Genomic DNA, 21,479 nt, shown 5'->3' on the forward strand with positions numbered 1-21,479 from the left:
TGGCTGCACTGTCAACTTCTCAGGCAAATTTGTAGGATCCCACAGAAAAATTGGGAGGTAGAGAAACATCCTCTCTGCCCGCTGATATTTCCACATCCTCGTCCAAGTCCGTGTCTTTTGTGGGGAGGGGGTGCAGTGAAAACCACCAGTAAATCATGCCTTGGTGAAAAAACAAGTATCGGTTTCCACTGCTTTTTGTATTTCTCACACTGACAGCAACTTAACCACTTTGGTGGAAACTGACACATCTTGACATGACTACAATTTGTGATGCACAGAACCGACCGACTGCACAGAGGAGCAGTTTGTTATCCTGTGGGCTCAGAGCGCCGGGACAGGGGCCTCTAATGAGTTACTGAGGGGCTGCAGATCGATGGGCCCCGCGGCCTGCAGAGACCCGGCCCGCACTCTCAGTCAATAAAACAGTAGGTTTTATGGAGCGTACAGCAAATCTCCAAGGATACGGCCGAGGTAACAGATAGATTCGCTCCACATTTGAAATCCATTCCTTTGTAATGAAAGGAATTTGTCTTTTTTAATCCTCAGACTCCTCTGATCAGCTCTGGTGTGTTGCGGGCTTTGTGTTGATGTGTCATACGGACGGATGGCTGGCTCTCCTCTAACTCGCCCCTGAAGGACCTGAGTCGTTATTGAGTTCCAATTTGTGCCAAAAAGTGTCCAATAAAGTTTGGCGGAGAGTAAATTAAATGGAAGCCCAAGCAACATAAGCTGCTGTCGGGTAGTTTGTCATAGAGCTGGTGAATGAATCCATATGCCCCTGTGTAAATGCCTTGGCATTTTCTCAAGTGGAGGTTATGGGAGGCATTGGGAGAATTGAGACAATAAACACGGTGCTGTGTAACCTCTCTTCAACGGCGGGTTCCAATGAATTTGAGTCTGCTTGTTTTTTCTCGGAATGTCTGTTTCGCTCCGTAAAGCCCGGCGTCACGTCCTGTACCTCGCCTGCCTGAACGGGGCACAAGTTGAAATACAAGATCTGCTGACTTGCACCCACCGGGTCTTGGGGAAATGTGGTATGAATGGAACCTGCACACTCAGGATAACTTGTTCCTACTGGAATATGTCAACAAGAATCAATTTCTCACTAACTCTTGTGACCTGCACAAAAAAAGGCTCCCTCAGCTTCCTTATACATTCCCGAGGAAAAGGAATGCAGATCGAGGACGGCGGCTCTTTGTCTTAGTCCTTTTGTACTGTGATTGATTGCTTCCTGCTTATCTGTTACTTTGAAAACAATTTTTTTTCTTCATTTTAAAATTTCTAAACAGCTCTTTTTGGCCATTCTCAGCCTCCCAAAACGTGGACATGCATGTCTGGTGAAGAAATAAACAAGCGTGATGGGAGTCATCAATTATTCATCTTTTAATTCTGCTTCCATTGTTTAGCTTTTTTACCCGTGGCTTTCAATCAATATTTAAATACAACTGATCGGGTTCTCATTGCAGCCGGGCAAAGTTCTCATCACATGTAAAGTGATCCTGAGTTTTCTCTTGCTCCTTCTTTGGTGACTCTGTCTGGAGTGGACGTTGTTTTCTGCTTGGACAAAAAAAGGAGAAAACGTTCAACATGGTTGATAAAAGTTCCTACTTGATGTTGGTAGTATGAGAAGTATGTCTAGTTGTCTAACCTGTGTAGTCTGATTTATTTTATCATTTATATTATTATTATGTTTAACTGACTTGAATCACAACAAAACTAAACTTGAAATGAGGATTAGATTTACAGTAAAAGCTCCCACATGTTCAAATGTATGAAGTAATTGTTGTACCCTCAGTTAGCTTAACAATATTTGCACATCACAATGTTCATAGTGGCTCTGGGCCAGGAGACAGGGAGACGGTCGTTCCATTGACCCGGTCCGCGTGCCGAAGCGAGAGTCAAGTGCAAGACACTTAACCCTAAATTGCCTCGGACGGCTGCGACGCCAGTGTGTGGACGTGACGGAAAAAGCACGTTGAATAGAAGTTCTGTGTGAATGTGTGTGTTAATGGGTGAATGTGACTTGTACCATAAAAGCGCTTTGAGTGGTCGATGAGACAAGAGAAGCGCTTTGTAAATACAGTCCATTTACCATAGCTGCCTCCACTTTCCCACGTTTGTATTTAAGTCCACCAGTTGGAGGCACTTTCTCCCAAAACAGCCTCAAGTTTCCTGAATGTTTCTGTCACTGTCGTCCTAATGAGGCCCATTAAAGTGAAATACGTTTGGTGCCTCCACCTCCGAGTGGAGCAGGAACTGAGAGAAAACGTTGACATTCTTTACGACGCTGAGATCACACTGTGACAGGCTCCGGATTATGACTGTGGTTTGTGGGCCCCAAACCAGAAGACGACAAATGTGATTTGTCCGAGTCGGACATATTGACACATGTCCTCACCGCAGTGTGGCCCCGATTGTTCAGTGACTGTGTGTCTCCCGGATCAAAGAGTGAAAAGGCAGACGCGAGAAAGGCTGCCTTTGTGCACGGTGCCAACACAAACAATGGCCTGTGCCAGTGTAGACAGCCGAAGCCGGGAGGCGCTCCTCGGGGCTCAATAGGCGTAGTGTTTCTGCTGTGGGCTTCGGATTCCACGGCGGCCACGCTGGCTTGACCGGGGAAGGGCGGCAAAGCACAGCGAGTAACCGGAGTCCTGACTGTGGAGTCCAGGGCTGAGGGGAAAGCAAAGCGAAGCAAAAAATGTGCTGAAGTGATTAGACAGCTGTGTGTGGAGAGGTGAGTCGTGGTGGTATGTAAGTCCGTCTGAGTATTGTAGGAATGTAAAGGGTCGATCTGTGTTTCCTCCCTTTATCTGTTTCTCCTCAAACTTAATCCCTTATCGCTCTGTGTCAGCATATTATGTAGCAGAGTATTGGTTCAAAAGTGTACAATTAACATGTGTGTTTGTCTACTTATTTAAAACAACAGTCACCTCTAAACCACCATTTCATGCTGAACTGCTGATGGAATCTTGTAAGTTATGTGAACGTTTGAGCAGCGCAGTGTGTTCGAGGTCCTCGGCTGTTTATCTGATCACTGATGCAGTCGACAATGAATGGAATCTGATTGAAACAGCAATTATCACCACTGTAAGCCTTCCAGTCAATTTACTCAGTTCAATGATGTCACTTAGTTCGTGGCTCCAAATTGATTTTGCATTGCCGGGCGCACAAACACACACGCACGCAGGCACGCCAGCAAGCAAGCACACACACAGTCACTCAAACACACATGGTTGCTTTAGGGACATGTCTGGTTTATGTCAAACGATAGATATGTTTTTTTAATTGTTTGCTGGGATTACGCTGATGGATTGTTTGGGGAAATCGGCTCTGGAATCAGGGGCAGCAGTAAGACACGATTTTCAAGGGTTCGGATGATGTTACACATATTGGGACTGCGTCTGCTGATTGATTGGCCACTGTGGTACTGTTGGGTCGGGAGGCAGACGCTTTAGGAATGTGGAAAATTCTAATTCAAAGTTGATGGATACATCTGAATATTCTCTAGTGCTTGTGCATTCTAATAAGTGCATATTTACCTTCTATGTTCCAGTGATTTAAAAAAAAAAAAAAAAAAAAAGTGCACAAGCTGATTACCACAAATTGTTTGTACTAGACACACCAAAGTTATTTGCATCCTCACAATATATTTTTGCATGAAATTAAATGAAAGGAAAATGTGGAAAGAAATATACTGTATGAACACACGCAAAAATATTGTTAATGTAATCTATACAGTCGGTAATGAAGAGGAGTAATGTAAGGCATTTTGAACATGTCTTCGCTGTGCCACATTTCCCCGACACATAGTGAACGTGAACCACAGCAGGACTTTCTCTGTGTGACTTGAGACAGGTGTGAGTCTGCCACTGCCTCAAATAGATTATTGCACCATTACCGCCCCGCCCCCCCCCCCCCCCCCAACATCGCAGCCAAGGCTCCCCAACCAGAAAAGGCTCGTCTGTTACATCCTGGTGCGGTTGAGTGTAACAGCCACCAACCCTCAGCCACGACAGACATGTCTGACCTCAGTCCTGAATGAGATCAGAGTCACATGTCTGCCCCCAGGCCCGGTGTGCAGGGGAATACAGTGTGTAGTATCATGTCCAACCAGTGGGTGGCAGTGTCACTTTGAAAGCCTGTACACTGAGTCTCGTCATATAAGGTCTCCGTCAGGGTCTGTTTTGTGGGTGTGGCTGTGGCGTCACGCTCCTGTGACCATCATGACCACAAGTATTTATACCCTCTGTGGCCTCTGTCACATTTACAGTCTGGGCTGCTCCGAGCACAAAACCGCCGCAGACACTGTCTCCGTCTTTCACCCTCTCCTAGTTGACCTCGAGATTTCATTTCATTGTCATTGAAAAACTCATCTCAAAACATCGATCTTGCCACAAAGGACGAGAGATAATGAGTTGGAATCAGCGGGGCATTCAGTGGCAGGTTTCTTGTGTTAGTGTGCAATCCTCCTCTTTGTTCTATACAGTATTGTTCCTCTCTCGCGGAGTGTGTCGCCTCACATGGGTCTATTTTTAGCAGAAGTGTGCTGTAGTGTGTTTCAGTGCTTGGGAGGGGCTATGGTGAAGGGCTGCAGAGAAATATGGGATCTGGGGACGGGAGTGAACTGGAAGGAAAATATTGTAAATGGACAAACAGGGCCCGCTTCTAATAATGGAAACGGTACACAACGTATGACCTCTATCTGTCTTTTACAGTGTGAGAGAGCGATAGCATGTGCATGCAATCAGGAGAAGTACGCCTTTGAAGCCCTGTATCTGCCACGTTCCCATGAAATGTGCGGGTTTTTTTTTACAGAAATGCATACACAGAAAGCAGCACACAAACATGTGGCTGAGTTGTGAAGTCAAGGTTTGTTTTTGTTTCCATCGTAAGGGTGTTATTTTATTCAGGCATCTTCTCTGCCCAGGCTGGGGGAGAAAGGCCCAGGAACAAGTCACTAGATGCCCGCATTCAGTTTTACAGTCTCCACCCCACCTGAGCCTGCATATGTCGTTGGAATGTGAGAGGAAACCGGAGCAAACCCACGCAAACACCGAGAGAACAAGCAAATACAGAAGAGAAAATACAAAAGAGAACCCAGAAAATACAGAGAAGCAAACCTGTCTCTTTCCTGCTGGGATTGTTTCCCAGGTGCTACTTGAATAGTGGTTGTTGGTAGGATTTGAAATCTTTTTTTAATATTAATAACAATACAATACTTTATGCAGACACAAATCTGATACTGTACAGGTATATATAATATCAACAAAGGGGTCTAAACCTCTCGATGCTAAATATTCTCTAAACACAGGAGGCTTAAGAAGAACTTTGCTTAATAACACTGGCTTATTGCTTAGCATAATAGTGGAAGATGGGGGAAATGGCTCCCCCCACGATGTCCGACCTACCTGCACCACTAAATTTGTACAGATAATAGTTCAGGTGTATGATTGACTAGTTGCGGTTGTAGAGGGTTTTGTCAGTGACTTCTTGGCTGGTTGGCTGGCTGTGCAGTTTTGTTCTTACCTCTGCTGACTGTCTCCCGGCTGCAGCTTCATATTTAGTGTACACATGAGAGTGCTATTGATTTTTTCCTCTAACTGTTGACAAGAAAGTAAATGACTGTAATTCCCAAACTGTCAAACCAGTCTTTGCTTAAGAGCCTTCAGTCCTAACCAGACATCCAGTACCCACTTTGACAGTTTTCAGTCCACCGTTCTACAAAAACTTTTCTCTAAAAAAGATGATGAGGTTTAATACCCAGTGATGTGTAAAATAAAATAAACATTTAGTTGCATTGAAAGAATGTTTTTTACTGCAAATCTCAAAAAGTCATCTCCTCCAGTTGAGTGTTCGGTTTCCATTTGTCTGGACAAGCAGATTGTTTCGATCTTGATTGGAACGACTCGGTTGTGGACAGAAGAAAAGACCAAAGCCTCTCAGCCATCACTTGCCACTGATGAACTCTGATCATTCCCATAGGATCCCACAGGCAACACATCTGCTCCAGCTTTGCTGCCGGGATGTGATGAGCAGAGGCAGCATATCCTTTAATTACTCTTATTTCAGCTCTATTTATACATCTTACTGCCAGACCCTTTTTTTCATGTACAGAAAAATGCTTTGTTCCTGGGAGAATGTGTTTCTTTTTTTCTTCCTATACAAAGTGCTCTGTGTTCACAAAGCTATCCCGGCAGCCACTACATCTCATTTAGCATGCCGTTGTATCAAACTATGACATCAGCCCTGCTCTAATTGTTTCCAGACCAGGCAAGGACTGACTTTTTGCTTTATTTTCCATTTCTTAGCGCAGGTCTCAGTTGCATGCGCAGATAATGAGAACGGTGCATGATGTCATGTAGACAGAACACACGGCGCCAAAATCTGGTGACCAACTTTCCAGGAAGCTATCCCGCCCCCCTCATCGTTTCCTTTGCTGTCTTTTCCTGGGCTCTGTCTTGTTTCATTCTCTTTGCAATGGGCAGATCCCAGTTTGCCTGTTCTTGTGATGATATTCAGGTACTGCATCTGTGGGAATGCACCTGATAAAAGAGTTTGTGTGTAGCTGACCTGCGGATGCCTCTTCGGCCTTGTCCCAGACATAATGTATCTGACTTTCTTGATGCTTGAAAAACCAGAAGGGGAAAGCGCTGAAAATAAACCGAAGGGAGGTGGGGGTGGTGGTAGAGTCTGAGCTGAAACACAGAGAAACCATATGTATTGAGTTGAAGAAATGGCATTTTATGAGCAGAGAGTGGGCCTCTGCTTGGAATTCTCAATGACATCATTCTGTAGCTGAGCGCTGTGGAGCCAGGACTCAGGAGATGGAGTGGGCCCTCACACGGCCAAGACGACTGCGCCGGATCGTAACACTAGAGCAGGAATAGCGAGACTCTGAGGCAGGCAGACAGAGTTAATTACACAGGCTTGTTAAGTGTCCCTAAGTTTGTGAAAACTTTTACAGCTCAGCTTTACCTGGAACTCATCTAATTTGATCAGTTCCGCAGAGCTCTCGGCGACGCTTTAACCGATGCGGCCCTTGAGCCTCATACTGAAACAATCATATGCCTTTTGGGTCTTATAAGCATCAAATGCGTATCTTCAAAATGAGAAGAGAGATGATTTCATATCTTACTCCCAAACAAATAAACTCCAGTAAGACACTCCCTTGAGGTCTGCCACCCAAACACAGCCTGCGCTGGGTTTGACAAAGTGATCGAATAATGAGGACGTCAGTTTTATTAAAGAGGTGGCGTAAATGGGGTTTGTTCCATTTTTGTTTGTTGTGTTTACTGGCACCCGTGAATAAATGGATTTCAGTGGGAGCGGGGAGATTGCGTGATAGTTGAGTCCTGTAAGGTGAGTCACGTGTCTGCAGCTCCACAACGCATTAGCAGCTGTAGTCACCACCAGAGCGCGGGGCCAAGGTCTCGAACGGAAATAGATCCGTTGATCTGTCTGCCTCTCTGCACATAATGATTCTGCCTGAGTCACACATGGCAAGTAAGTCTGTGCGTATCCCCTGGCTGGGATTCATGGCACATGTTAACATACCGAATGCGAACTTTTGCCTTTCAGCAGCTCCCTCTTTTGCTTTGTCTTTCATTCTGCGCCGTTCTTTGAAGGCTCAGATGTAAACAGTCCAGGGAAGGTGATCATTTTAAGGGTTCAGGCCTGTAATTAGACATCAACATGAAACGTGTGCTTGCGTGCGCGCAAGTGTGTGTGTGTGTGTGTGTGTGTCTGCAAATGATTGGTGTCCCTGTAAACTGGCTCCATGTGGGAGCCATTCTCCTCTGTTTCCTGTGCCTGTTGTCATTAGATAGAAAATACCTTTGACTTGGGGGCAGTTTGCCCCAACCCCCTCCTCTCAGAGGGGTGATTAGTCTCTGGCCTGTCGAAGCAACACACTGTGAAGTCGAGACGAGGCGCAGTCAACTCGGGGTCTGCTGCCATTGTGAAGTTGGATGGACGTGCCGTTGAGATCCGCAGCTGCGGTATAATATGGTTGGCGTTTTGGCCGCATCATGACATTATCCGTGAAATTAAACAAAGCACATTTAAAGGAGGTTGAAAATAAAAGGAGGCTTTAAAACGGCTTTGACACCACTGTGGTTTACTGAAGCAGAATGCGCCCTGGTTCTTTTCTTAGATCCCATCTTGACGGCCACTTCTCAGGCCTGAAAGGCTCTATTATTAGAGTTGCTCTCTTGTGTTTGCTATCTCTGCCTGCTAAGTCAGTCTTCCTCTGACATTCAAACACTCTGCAAACTCTGTTTCCTCCAGCTTCATCTCTTCTTTATGCCAGATTCTCCTCACACGTTGTCCTCTTACCTGTTCCGCTGCTCCATCTCACCCCTGTTTATCTACTATACCACTATGCACCCAACTGGATGAGGCTGTCACACTCTTCCCCCTCTCTCCTCTCTGTGCTTGTAGCACCTTCCTCCATCTCTCATTCCTAAAGCCCTCGCTGTCTGGAGGGCTCGCTTTTCATATGTTTTCACATTCTCTGATAAAATGCCTGAAAAATGCAATTTTCTTCTCGATGTCACCCACTCCAGGGGTCATTTGTGCCGTCCCTTCCTCGCCTGATTAATGTTGTTCAGGAGGAGGTTTCATCCCCTTCTCTCTCTTTCTACCCAGCTACAGAGCCACAACGCTCTCACACCCTCTTTCCTGCACCCCGCCCCCTTCCATACTGCTCAGGGCCTGGCAGAATCCCACACTCCCGTCTCCCAGCCTCCGCCCCCCCCCTCTCCCCCCTTATACTCCAACTAGCCCGGCACACCGAGGACAGAAAGGAAGAAAGAGAAACAGAAAGAGCTCCACTTGTCTGTCAAGAGATTGCCAACTGACTCTCTGACTATGCAGGCCTACCATCCATAGGAAGCTGCTTCCAAAAAGGAATGGGATTGTCTCTGAGGAGCAGAGAGCTACGAGCTGTAGGAGATGACAGTGTGGAGATCTGTGTGTCTGCTTTAGAGAAACCTTTTGAGGCACTAATGTGGACTTTTGAGTGGGAATACTTATGTTTGTAGTGCATCGTCTTGTGAGCGCCGGCCAGCATGTGGTGTCTGCAGTGTAATTCAGAGAAGACCCTGTCACTGCTGGAGCTGGAGCTGAATGGCTGGTAAGAGTAAGAGAATAGTGTGTGTGTGTGTGTGTGTGTGTGTGTGTGTGTGTGTGTATGTGTGTGTGTGTGTGTGTGTGTGTGTGTGTGTGTGTGTGTGTGCGTGTGCGTGAGACTTTTGTCATTGGATAAGGTTACACCAAGCTCCAAGAGCTCAAATGTCTTTGTTTAATAAGCAGCAGAGAGAGAGAATGTGTGTTTGTGAAAAAGAGCACGGTTCACACACACACACACACACACACACACACACACACACACACACACACACACACACACACACACACACACACACACTCTGAAATTGTTTCTCATGTGTTCTCACATCAATCCACACTAGAGGGTGACAGGATTGATGTGAAGCTTCCAGCTAAGTCACGAAGATCATGAAGTTTAAAGGGTGGTCTGTCATTTCAATTGTGACTCACCCACAATGGGAAACAGATCCCGTCCCCTCTCTGAGTCACTGTATGTGAGTGATATGATGCCGTGTTTTGTCTTACTGTACAGAATCCATCTACGAGCTCGATTGAAGGGCATTCCTGTGGTGTTTCGTGTCCCTCCCGCTTGCTGGCTGTGTGACTGTGTGGTTTTTCATAGCTGGATATAGAAGACCAGGTGCTGAGTGTATTGTGGAGGAGGCTTAAATTATTCAGTATTGAGAAATAATGACAATAGCTCAGTTGTAGTTGTAGGTGTTGTTGTTGTTGTAATCTGAGTCTTGACAGCAGGGGGTCGGAGGGAAGCCTTGATTCAGACAGAACGAGGCCTGGAAGTTAACAAGGAAACAGTAGCCTATTGATTTCTGATTACTTCAAGTAACAAGTATGTGGACGGCGTAAGCAAAGCATCAATCAGCTACTTGTCAAAGCTTGCATTGACATATGTTTTAATTTGCGGCATCTGTGCTATATTAATATGCTCATAAAGATCTGTGCAACTTCATTATGAATCAGCTTAACAGTGAAACACGCTGGAACAATGTCTCAATATTCAGACTGACTGTTGGTGCTCTGAAGGAAAACTAAGTCAGCTGAATACTGTTGTGCTTCCATGTTACTTTGATATTCAAAATGTAATAATGAGGGCAAAGGTTAGAGCTTTCATTTGCAGACTGTTGAACTCTCAGATACATTCATGTGTGTGGCTCTATTTTCATAACTCGTGTGTCTCTGAGCAGCTCGAATCCGATGCGAGATGACAGTTTTCTGATTTGTAGAGACACCCAAGTCCTACATGCTCTCAAAGTGAAATATACGTACAACTTCCAGTAGTTACCATGACTCAACCCAGAGTCTTATGAGGCTCCAGTTGATACTGTCTGCTGCAAACTCTCAGGAGAGATTCTGTCAGTCTTACGGCCAAAGTGTAGCTTTCCAGTTCGCAACTGTGTCGAACCGTAAATCCCAGACCTGCTCCTAGCTGTCTTTTTATAGCTGTCGCAAAAAAAAATCCTCCATTAGTTTGGTTATTGATGCTGAAGCGACCGACACATCTGAGTGTTTACTGGCAGCTTCGACTTTTTAAACGCTGCTCTTCATTAACTTGTCACTGTGTGGTCTCCTAACCTTTTACCTGAGAAATGTGCTCCCTCACATCTGTGTAGTTGGAGCTGGTGAGCACATCTGTATTTATGAGCTCTCTGACAGAGAGAGAGAGAAAGAGAGAGAGCAGACATCTGCTTTTGTTGTGTTTGGACACAAGCACATGATGTCAGTGCATGTGGGGTGAGAGCTGTGATAATGGAAGCTCTGTTTGATTGATCGGAAAGATCGGTTCACTGGCCGTGTGTTTACATCCACACATAAAGAACAGATAAGTATGAGTCGTCATGTCAAGGCAGGGAATCCGCTCATATTTCATCTTAAACCCCCTTGTAAAGTTTAGCAAAAAAATGGATACCTCTCTCCTTACCATAGCTCTTCCATTAAAAAAAAACTCATAATAACAATGAGTCTAGTCCACATTCATTTGATTGTTCCTGATCCTTTAACCTGAAAGGAAATTTAATTTTATGTTTTACATTAATGTTTACAAAATCAGGTTACTGACAAAATTGAGGAGTAACCATGCATAAGTCCTTTGCTTTTTCCATAGATATACAGCATATTCCTCAAGTTAACAGTTGAACTGGTAATTAAATTATGCTGTCACACACACACACACACACACACACACACACACACACACACACAGACACAGACACAGACACAGACACATCTTCAAACACAACTTAGAGGTTTTATTCAGCTCTGTGACTTGGTTTGGGAGTTTACGTTAGCTCCACACTGCAGCTTTCTTTTCCTCCGTGACTCCGGCCTGCACTTCATTAGCCTTGTTCTATTCCCTGTAGATGTGACTCCTCTTTTCCGGGATGTAGGAATGTTTCTCCCCCAGGTCCGACTGATGGAATGGGCTGAGGCCTGGACAAGGGGCCTGGGCCTGCCCTGTTTGTTCAGGATGTGTTGAGAGGGAAGGAGGGAGGTAAGAAAGATGGTCAACCCCCCCTGGATCTCATGTGGCTGAAAATCACTGCCAGCTGAGCTGACATGCTTATCCATGCCTACATCAGAACCAACGGGAACTACAGCTGGATAAAGACCCAGACGGAGGGACGGACACCATTGGGGTAGCCATTGCTAATATAGTGAGATCTTATTTCAAGGGCTTTGGTCGTTGGACAATATGTTGATGTAAATGATGATGATGATAAAATCACACTTTCCCTTCCAAAATTACAGCTTAAAACATGAGCTCTTAAAATTCGGTTTTCACCCCCCTATTCTTGGACTCAGACAGTCTGGATTTAGGGTTGGTAGAAAGAGAGAGAGAAAATGGAGGGGCAGATGTTGGGTCCAGGTCTCGGTGGCGAAAGGCAAAGACAGAACTGTTGCAGTAGTTTTGACCTTGAACGTTTTGGTAGGTGACTGGGTGAGAGAGAGCAAACCACAGAGGAGCGCTGTAGTAGCTATAAAAAGCAGTTTGACGTTCATTGTGTTTTCAGTTTATTTACTGTCCAAGGCATGAATTGAAATTTTAATGTGTTTTGGTTGGTAATTACTGGCTAGCAATTAGGCAAAACAATGGAATGTCAATTACTCCTAACTCCCTATAAATAATACAACAGAAAACAAAATGACACTACATAATGAAACTAAGAGCCTGCAGCCAAACCAGTGGTAGACTGCAGTGCTTTGGGCTAAATGTCTAAAAAGATGAACATGCATGAATTTGAAAAACTTCTACAGATTGAACACATGGCATGAAAAACATGCCACTGGCTCTATTCTGGTGCGGTGACAGCGAGCAAGGTTTGACTTTTAACTTCAGGGACGGCGGCTTCACATGACAGATGGTAGGGGAGGTTCTTCCCAGTGGTGATTATGCAGCGACGTATGGCATTCAGTGTGCTGTGCTGTGCAGGGTATCATGTTGAACCTGCAGCATGAAGGTCTCCTTGTTGTCATGTGCCGGTCCACACTTTGCCTACCATTAACTTTGCCTGTGTCACCTCGGCCTTGGCCGATAATGAATGTGTCATCTCTTCTCAGACAAGAGCAGAAGAAGGCCAATTATGCTCAATAACTCACTGTACCACCTGAAAACATGATAATATTTCTGTTCTTAGCAGTTGGAATCAGGACTAACTTTGTGGATACCAGCAATTATTGGTGGTAATTTGGCAGCAAAATTCAGCAAAATATGTTTTAATGTTTCACACTCAAATGTTTGGTTGTTTTTTTTAATCGGTCTAGAAAACTGAGGCAAAGAGGCTTGTGTAAGAGTCTATGAGTCACTTCACAATCACAATCACAATCTTTGATTTATATTTACTTTACATTATTATACAAACTTTACATTTGTATAATACATCTACTCTCTTATGAATTAGCAGACAAAAAGGGACAAGTTGTAGGTTGTGAATGAGATTTAAAATTTCCAAAATGAAAAGTATGCCCTGTTGCAGATTGAGGCCGGCCTATCATATCCGTATTCATAGGCTGTGGAGAATCCTGGACATCTTTTGTAAATATTTTGTTGGCATGCTGTGCTGAGCGGGGTTTCTAATCGGGTGATCCATATTCATTTAAGAGCGAAACACACGACCAACATGAAACGAGTTCATAAACACATCTGCTGTGTGAACTTTTGACCATATTCAGCTTCACTTTTTCCACCCAGCACTGTTTGCTGTTTGCTTGGCAGGCTGTTGTTACTGAATGTTGATTGGAGGCGGTTTAATGAAGGAAGTGGATTGTGTACACTGCATGGGTGTGTCAAAGTCACAGTTCAAACACATCAGGCTGCCAGCGTACAGTGAAGTTACTGTACCACGGACGGAGAGAAGAAATATTGGTGTGAGGTTAGTTATTGAAAAAGTGGGCAACACATATATACCCACTTAGCTATTTCAAAGGGACCAGTAAAGTTATATTTGCTCTGTCATTCGGCTCTAAACTGGACTTTGTAACATGTATTGGAGCAGTGTGCCGTCGCTCCGGCAAACATGATGCAACTCCCGCCGGTCACTGATTGGCTGGTAATGTGACATAAACTTTGGTTTCCTGGAGGAGCCTGTGTACTCTGGACTTCATTTGGCTGAAAGAATGGTGGACAAGATATGGAGGAAGAGTTGGCAGTTTATAGAAAACAGACGCTCTTTTCGCAGCAAACAGTCGTCCTGTAACGCGGCAGAATGTAAGAGTGAGTGAGTAACCGTCTGTTTTGTTTTTTCAATAATAACTGTGTTAGAGGTAAACGCACAAGGACTGCGTCGGCTGGATGTGTTTAATATTTGGAGAGTGTTTACGTGGCATTTGTATTTACAGACAAATCTGTGGCAGGCTGTAATTATTTCAGAGATACCGACCAGTATCAGACCGCTTACAGATGAATCCCTGCTCCACTCACTTACACACAGTCTGTAGTTCACTTCTGTAAGGCCATGGCTGTTTTTCATATCACTTTATTTTTTGTAAAAACCGATTGATCCTGATTGACTTTGTTTCCCTTCCTTTGCGAGAAGATTAAATCTCTCTAACGGTCCCTTTTCTCTCTCACTGCAGTGTGGAAGGGGATGGACGGTCCAATGACGGTGGCCATTCCCTGGATGGAGGAGCCAGCTATGGTCAGGCTCCGGTGACGCACGGGTCGGCCATCAGCCCCGACCGCTTTGACAGTCCGCTTTACAGCCACGGGGTCCAGCCCGGGCCTCAGAGGCCCCGTCGGGCCAAGCTTCAGCACTCGCAGTCCATCCTCCGCAAGCAGGCTGAGGAGGAGGCCATCAAGCGGTCACGCTCGCTCTCTGAGAGCTATGAGCTCTCTGCTGACCTTCAGGACAAACAGGTAGTTCCGAGTAGCCTCGTTGAATTGTTTGCTTTTGAAGCTGGTCAAAGTTTCCCATGTTCTCATGCCAAGTGTTTTATGCAATTTTAGTTTGAAAGATTATGAATCTTGTGTGAGCTGCTAAGCAGAAACACTGATCTGTGATATATTTTTTAGGAACTTTTTATTGTTGAATTGTCACAGCGCCACTGACAACAGGGAGAAACAGATGATCAGTGACGTCCAGGATGATGACTTAATCGACAGCTTATAGTTTCACTGTTTCACTATTACTCTGTCTTCTCTCTAGGTGGAGATGCTGGAGCGTAAATATGGTGGAAGATTCATAACTCGGCATGCAGCCCGCACCATCCAGACAGCCTTCCGCCAATATCAGATGAACAAGAACTTTGAACGTCTCAGGAGCTCTATGTCTGAGAACCGTATGTCCAGACGCATTGTTCTCTCCAATATGAGGATGCAGCTGTCGTTTGAGGGCCCAGAGAAAGTGCACAGCTCCTATTTCGAAGGGAGGCAGGTGTCCATGACAGAGGATGGCTCCCCGCTGTCCATGGTGCAGTCTGAATGTGGAGATATCGAGGTTCACCAACAGGCCAACATGACATCTCACCAACCGCAGCAGGGCGACCTGACAGATGCCATCACGGAGCTGGAGGACGCCTTTTCCAGGCAGGTCAAGTCTCTGGCGGAGTCGATAGATGATGCGCTGAACTGTCGCAGTCTTCAGGGGGACGAGGGCCCAGACCCAGAGGCCATGGGCTGCTCCGAGGTGGAGAGGGACGTGCCCTATCAGGTGAAGTCCCACCGCAGGGCAGCCGGACGCATGCATGATGAAACGTTGGCATCGTATAGTGATGTTACTCTGTTCATCGACGAGGAGGACATGTCCCCCTCTATTGCTCTGTCAAGGTCAGGGGACCATCCTTCCAGCACAGAATCAGACTTGCGGCTACGGTCAGTCAACTCCTCTCAGGATTACTGGCCTATTGACCCCAAAGATGAGGGTCGTGACACAGACACGAGCTGCCGCAGCACTCCTTCTCTGGAGTGCCAAGAGCAGCGTCTTCGAATGGACCATCTCCCTCTGTTGACCATTGAACCTCCTAGTGACAGCTCTGTCGAGCTCAGTGACCGCTCTGACCGAGGCTCTGTCAAACGGCCGCCTGTGTATGAAGCACACGGACACATCGTAACATCATCCCAGGCCAGCCCTAAACACATTTCCCACGGGCCCCCACCACGAGCCCCATCCCGTGACGACGACGCACCTCTGCGCCACCGCCACCGCCAGCTGGAAGGCCATCTAGCCATCAACGGCTCGGCAAACAGACAGAGCAAGTCCGAGTCTGACTTCTCCGACGGCGACAACGACAGCATCAACAGCACATCCAACTCGAACGACACCATCAACTGCAGCTCCGAGTCCTCGTCGAGGGACAGCCTACGAGAGCAGACGCTCAGCAAACAGACTTACCACAAGGAGACTCGCAACAGCTGGGACTCGCCCATCTTCAGTAATGATGTTATCCGCAAGAGACACTACCGCATCGGCCTGAACCTCTTCAACAAGTAGGTGACAGAGCAGGCACTTGACCGGTGTGTGTGGAGTGATTCATGTCCCAGTGAGCGGACAAGATGTTAGAGAGGCCTCTTGGAAAATCATTCTCTCACTCACAACTGTAATCAGTTGCACTCACATCAAATTCTGAGGCCTTTTGAAAGTTATTTGTGTGGAAGGGGAAATTAGTAACATGATTTGATTTGTGAGTTGAATGTGACAACTGGTGTAAATTCCGGAGAAAAGTATTCCATAATGAAACTGACACACCTACATGAGAGTGACATGACAACTTTGGTGCTATGTAGCTCAATTATTTATCTCTCACAAAAAATTATAGAAACTTTATTTTGTATATGTGTTTCCTGTAACCCCTCGTGACATATGTTCCCAAATGCTAATTGACTTTGAGAACTTAATGAACAGGTTTAGAGATCATTACTGAAGATGTTATCATTTATCTCCTGTTTCAAAGTTGATGAGCATCTAAATACCAGAAATGTCAAGACATAACTCCTCTGTCTGTTTTCGTTCTTTACAGGAAGCCAGAGAAAGGTATCCAGTACCTGACTGAGAGGGGATTCATCCCGGACACACCGGTCGGTGTGGCTCACTTCCTGCTGCAGAGGAAGGGGCTGAGCAGGCAGATGATTGGAGAATTTCTTGGCAATCGACAGAAACAGTTCAACAGAGATGTCCTAGAGTACGTACGACACCTTCCCCTGAAAACTTCCGCACTGTTAAATAAAACCAGAGGAAAAATCCAAGTGATTGAATTGTGTGTAAATGTACTGAAGTAGAGGATCATTGACCATGTGCACATTCCAAAGCAAACAAAAGAAAAACCGAGTGTTCCACAACATCAGGGCCACTGCTATGGTGAATTTAATAAAAGAGAAAAGATAATCTCTTGTAATATCCTCTTTAATAAACACTGAGATGTCCTCCACGATAGACTCTACGCCAGCTGAGCCTTGTAAGACGTAACAGAATTGTTTCTCTCTCCGTCTGTCCCCTTGCTGGTACAGCTGTGTGGTGGATGAAATGGACTTCCAGAGCATGGAGCTGGACGAGGCGCTCAGGAAATTTCAGAACCACATACGTGTCCAGGGCGAAGCCCAGAAGGTGGAGCGGCTCATCGAAGCTTTCAGGTAAGATCACTCATTCACAGACGGCATTTGATATGTTAAGGCTGGAGAGATATTCACACAGAAAGACGCAGAGGATTGAAGAAAAAGCTGTCATGAAGTGTCAATTATCAAAGAGAAGGATAACGATTTAGGAAAGAAAGGAGAGAAAACAACATCAACCATCTATAGTTTTTTTTTTTTTAAGTCATTGATGCTGGTGTTCCTCACACAAGTATTGTCCAGGTAAGATAGATGGTACGTAAACCAGTTGTAGCTTTACTTCTGCTTTCTACCGGTCACGCTCAGAACATTTCCTCTCTCTCTGAGCACAATTCAAATGTGTGTGTTTTGTGAGCTTGGGTGTAGATTGAACTGGGTCACATCGCTCTCCCCTCTCGTGTCTCCAGCCAGCGCTACTGCATCTGTAATCCCACGGTGGTGCGACAGTTCAGGAACCCTGACACCATCTTCATCCTGGCGTTTGCCATCATCCTCCTCAACACCGACATGTACAGCCCCAACGTCAAGCCCGAGAGGAAGATGAAGATGGAGGACTTCATCAAGAATTTAAGAGGTGATAAAACCTTTTTTGTGAATTCATATTTTGATATTTAAAAATGTGTTACGTGTGAAATTCATCCTTGGGCACCTTTTACGTTTCACTCCAGGGCATAATATGTATTTACTAGACAAGAGATTGTCCCTTGCAGTTAAGTGAATGATCTTCTTCCTCTCAGTTCCTCCTCTTACGTACCCCACTTCACATTAAACCATTTCCCATTTTTCCATTTTTTGATCTACAGGTGGCTTTTAATACATCCCCTTTCACTTTCACATTGTAACCCGGCTCTTCCCTCTGTCCCAGGTGTGGACGACGGAGAGGACATACCCAGGGAGACTCTGGTCGGCATCTATGAGAGGATCCGTAAGCGAGAGCTCAAGACCAATGAGGACCATGTCTCGCAGGTGCAGAAGGTTGAGAAGCTCATTGTCGGAAAGAAACCAGTGAGTAATGTATTTTCATCACAAGGCATGACTCTTGTCTCTGACTTATCCTCTATGTTCTTTATTCAGCACTCAGACGGCTGTATCTTCCTTATCTATCAATTTAAATGAACAACAAGGCCACATTTCTCCTGATTTTCTAAAATCAAAGGTAGAGAGATTAAGACATAGAAGGAATAGTTGAGAAAGTCTTTGGGTATTATTGTGCGAATAGGGATTCACGCCTGGGCTTAGAGACCTTCACGCTGGTGATTTTTACACAGCAAAAAGCCCTTGAGCAGTGTCACCCAGTGCCGCAGTCGCATGAGAAATGGACACTCGCTGCCACGTTAGTACATTATAGTCCCCACCTCGTTCCAGAGGGAGAAGTAGGTGCAGTGCTCGGACACCGCAGTGCCACCAGCGTTAAACAGACCAAGGGTTACATTTCAATAATCTATTGATTCTCTATTGTGCTGTCTCAGCTCAACTGACGGTTGTAGACAAAGGAGGAACAGATTGGAATTCGATGACCTCATGTAAATCCCATTCTTGTGAATGCGATGTAGTCAGGGAGAATTTCACTATTATACTGGTCAAGCATGTGAACACGTGCAAGGAGTTTGGCCCAGTTGTTATTTTTTCACGATGAACTTACACACTAATTCAGTAGATGTGCAGCAGAACAAGACCGACAAATATTGAGTCAATTCAAATCAATTGTATTCATAACTTTGAATACATTTAAAACTACTGTATTTTAAACTGCAATTTCACTGATTGGCGGAGGCTTACAAGTGCGAGGCGGTGGTTCTAGTTTCTCAGGATTAAGACTGAACCAGAGACATTATCAAATTTAGTTCTGCCTCCGCTCCAGCCCCTCGGGAGCAGGGAAACAGCATCTCTGCATTATTCTGCAGGTGATGATGTCTCTTTCGTGTGCGAAGGTTGAAAGTGTGATTAACCTATGCCGCCTCAGAGAGAGGCTCGTCTCGCTCAGAGGACTCTGTTTCCGTCGGTCTCCAGCAGGTTGGAATCTCTTCGGTTCCGCCTGTAATAATTGAATGTATTGAAAAATGATCCCTCGTCACCGTTTAGCCGTGGCATTAAAAAAAACCAGGAGGAAACTTGGTTGAAACTCTTTAACGTAAAGACTCACATTGGAATTCCTCCCCGTAACAATCAGGGCCACTAACGCTGCGTCCTGCAGAGGAATCTTTCCACAGTTTCGTTTCAGCATCATTACAGACTCCCCTGAGTCCAGCAAGTGAGAAAGACCACCGACTTGTACACAGACGTTCATGTATCGTCACGGCCACTTTAACAGGAGAAATCTTCATATGGGCTCATTAATCAGGAAGATTACATTTTGCCATGTTATCAAAGGCATTGGTTTGAATAATCCCACTAGAACAGATGCATGTAATATCCTCTTTGTTTTCTGTTTTCAGATCGGATCGCTCCATCACGGCCTCGGATGTGTAAGTAGACAAAAAAAACATAAATCATACTAATATTTGATCATTTTTCATTTCTGGCCCTGAACATTACAGTTACAGTTTCAAAAGTTGGATTACCTACAAAGGAAAGGATGTTTGCACCCTCCAAAACATTACGTCTGTTATCGAGAGATGTGCAGTTATTGCTGAACCATGTGGACACAATCAACAGACACACAGCTGCACTTTAATATTTATTATAAAGTTGCCATGGAACAACATAAAAACAGTAACATTTTACTCAGTTTTCTCGGTTTCACTCAGGTTTCACTTTCTTTTCTTTCTTTTCTTATTTCGCAGGAAGAGATGACGGCATTGATTAATGTCTTGAAATCATTAAACAAAATGTGTGCTTGACTTTTCCTTAAGAAAAAACCTAACAACAAACATTTATTTGACACCTACCGTTTCAAAAAATCAGGGAAAAACAATTTTTTTAAATTTTATTTCTCATTACCTTGTGACTGAGGCCATATTGACCTCTGGTATCTGTGCTCTTCTTTCTTCTTCTTCTTCTTTGTAGGTTCTGTCGCTGCCCCATCGCCGGCTGGTGTGTTACTGCCGCCTGTTTGAAGTGCCAGATCCCAACAAGCTCCAGAAGTTGGGCCTGCATCAGCGGGAGATCTTCCTGTTCAATGACCTCCTAGTGGTAAAAGGCCTCTCATCTCATCTCCTCTCCTCCTCTCCTCTCCTCTCCTCTCCTCTCCTCTCCTCTCCTCTCCTCTCCTCTCCTCCTCTCCTCTCCTCTCCTCTCCTCTCCTCCCTTTTAGACCAACCATCTCTCTGTACCATTTCAGGTAACCAAGATTTTCCAGAAAAAGAAGAACTCGGTGACATACAGCTTCCGACAGTCCTTCTCTCTGTACGGGATGCAAGTCATGCTGTTTGAAAATCAGTGTAAGTGGCACAGGGCCTGTTCCTTTCATCCGTCGTCTGTAGCGTGTTAGCTGACGGTGTTTACCTCAGCGGGTTGGATTTAGCACAGTAACACATTTAGCAGAAATGGGAAGTCAAACCAATGGGCTGTGACGTTGTTTATACTCTCCCAACTTCAAACACATCCGTCCAATGTGTTTTAACTTGGTTTTGATCAATGGCCCCTGTATAAATCTCTCTCCCCCTCTGCGTGTTGCCCCAGATTACCCGAATGGAATCAGACTCACATCAGCGATACCAGGTGCAGACATCAAGGTCCTCATCAACTTCAACGCGCCCAACCCCCAGGACCGCAAGAAGTTCACGGATGACCTACGAGAGTCCATCGCCGAGGTCCAGGAAATGGAGAAATACAGAATAGAGTGTGAGCTGCCTTTTTTTTTTTTTCTCCCTCCCATCCCCCTCTGACTCTCTCCACCTCAGGCTGTGTAAAGTAGAAACAGGGCATGGTTCTCATTCCTCAACTGAGGCAGTTTATGAGGGAGGGTGTTTACAGAGTTCACATGATGGCTTACAGGAGGGAGAGCTCGAAAGATGACGAGGATGAAAGAACAGGATGCTGGATGTTGTGTAGGTGAATAGTGGATGTTGGTGAGTTTCAGACAGCAATGGGTGGTAAAGTCTTCCTCTGGCCAGACTGAGATATGGTGTCCCTTACCGCAGCCTTACCCTCGGCTCCTCTCCACAGCTGAGCTGGAGAAGCAGAAGGGGGTGGTGAGACCCAGCATGTCGCAGAGCTCCGGTCTGAAGAAGGAGGCCGGCAACGGGAGCATGAACCGCGCCAGTCTGGATGACACCTACGCCATGGGAGAGGGCCTGAAGAGGAGCGCCCTCAGCAGCTCCCTGCGGGACCTCTCCGAAGCAGGTACAGCCACAACGTCTTTCTTCTAACCTGC

At 45.5% G+C, this 21,479-nt stretch overlaps 1 protein-coding gene across 9 annotated transcripts in view; it reads left to right on the plus strand.

The window, feature by feature from the left end:
• The window catches only part of LOC118316914 (IQ motif and SEC7 domain-containing protein 1-like), a 78,000-nt gene that overhangs the window by 49,854 nt on the left and 6,667 nt on the right, over nucleotides 1-21,479 (plus strand). For 7 of the 9 annotated variants that reach the window (XM_035645196.2, XM_047331041.1, XM_047331047.1 and 4 more), the window contains 11 exons: nucleotides 14,197-14,476; nucleotides 14,766-16,045; nucleotides 16,576-16,737; nucleotides 17,063-17,185; nucleotides 17,572-17,738; nucleotides 18,030-18,169; nucleotides 19,600-19,629; nucleotides 20,171-20,296; nucleotides 20,445-20,544; nucleotides 20,786-20,947; nucleotides 21,272-21,448. In XM_035645196.2, the coding sequence (XP_035501089.2) occupies nucleotides 14,197-14,476; nucleotides 14,766-16,045; nucleotides 16,576-16,737; nucleotides 17,063-17,185; nucleotides 17,572-17,738; nucleotides 18,030-18,169; nucleotides 19,600-19,629; nucleotides 20,171-20,296; nucleotides 20,445-20,544; nucleotides 20,786-20,947; nucleotides 21,272-21,448 (2,747 nt within the window). Of the gene's footprint in view, nucleotides 1-8,799; nucleotides 9,134-13,446; nucleotides 13,839-14,196; nucleotides 14,477-14,765; nucleotides 16,046-16,575; nucleotides 16,738-17,062; nucleotides 17,186-17,571; nucleotides 17,739-18,029; nucleotides 18,170-19,599; nucleotides 19,630-20,170; nucleotides 20,297-20,444; nucleotides 20,545-20,785; nucleotides 20,948-21,271; nucleotides 21,449-21,479 lie in introns of those variants that run through there. The other 2 variants (XM_047331046.1, XM_047331043.1) reach the window with 2 other exon arrangements.

This window comes from Scophthalmus maximus, chromosome 3 (genome assembly GCF_022379125.1).
Source record: "Scophthalmus maximus strain ysfricsl-2021 chromosome 3, ASM2237912v1, whole genome shotgun sequence".
Classification (NCBI taxonomy): Eukaryota; Metazoa; Chordata; class Actinopteri; order Pleuronectiformes; family Scophthalmidae; genus Scophthalmus; species Scophthalmus maximus.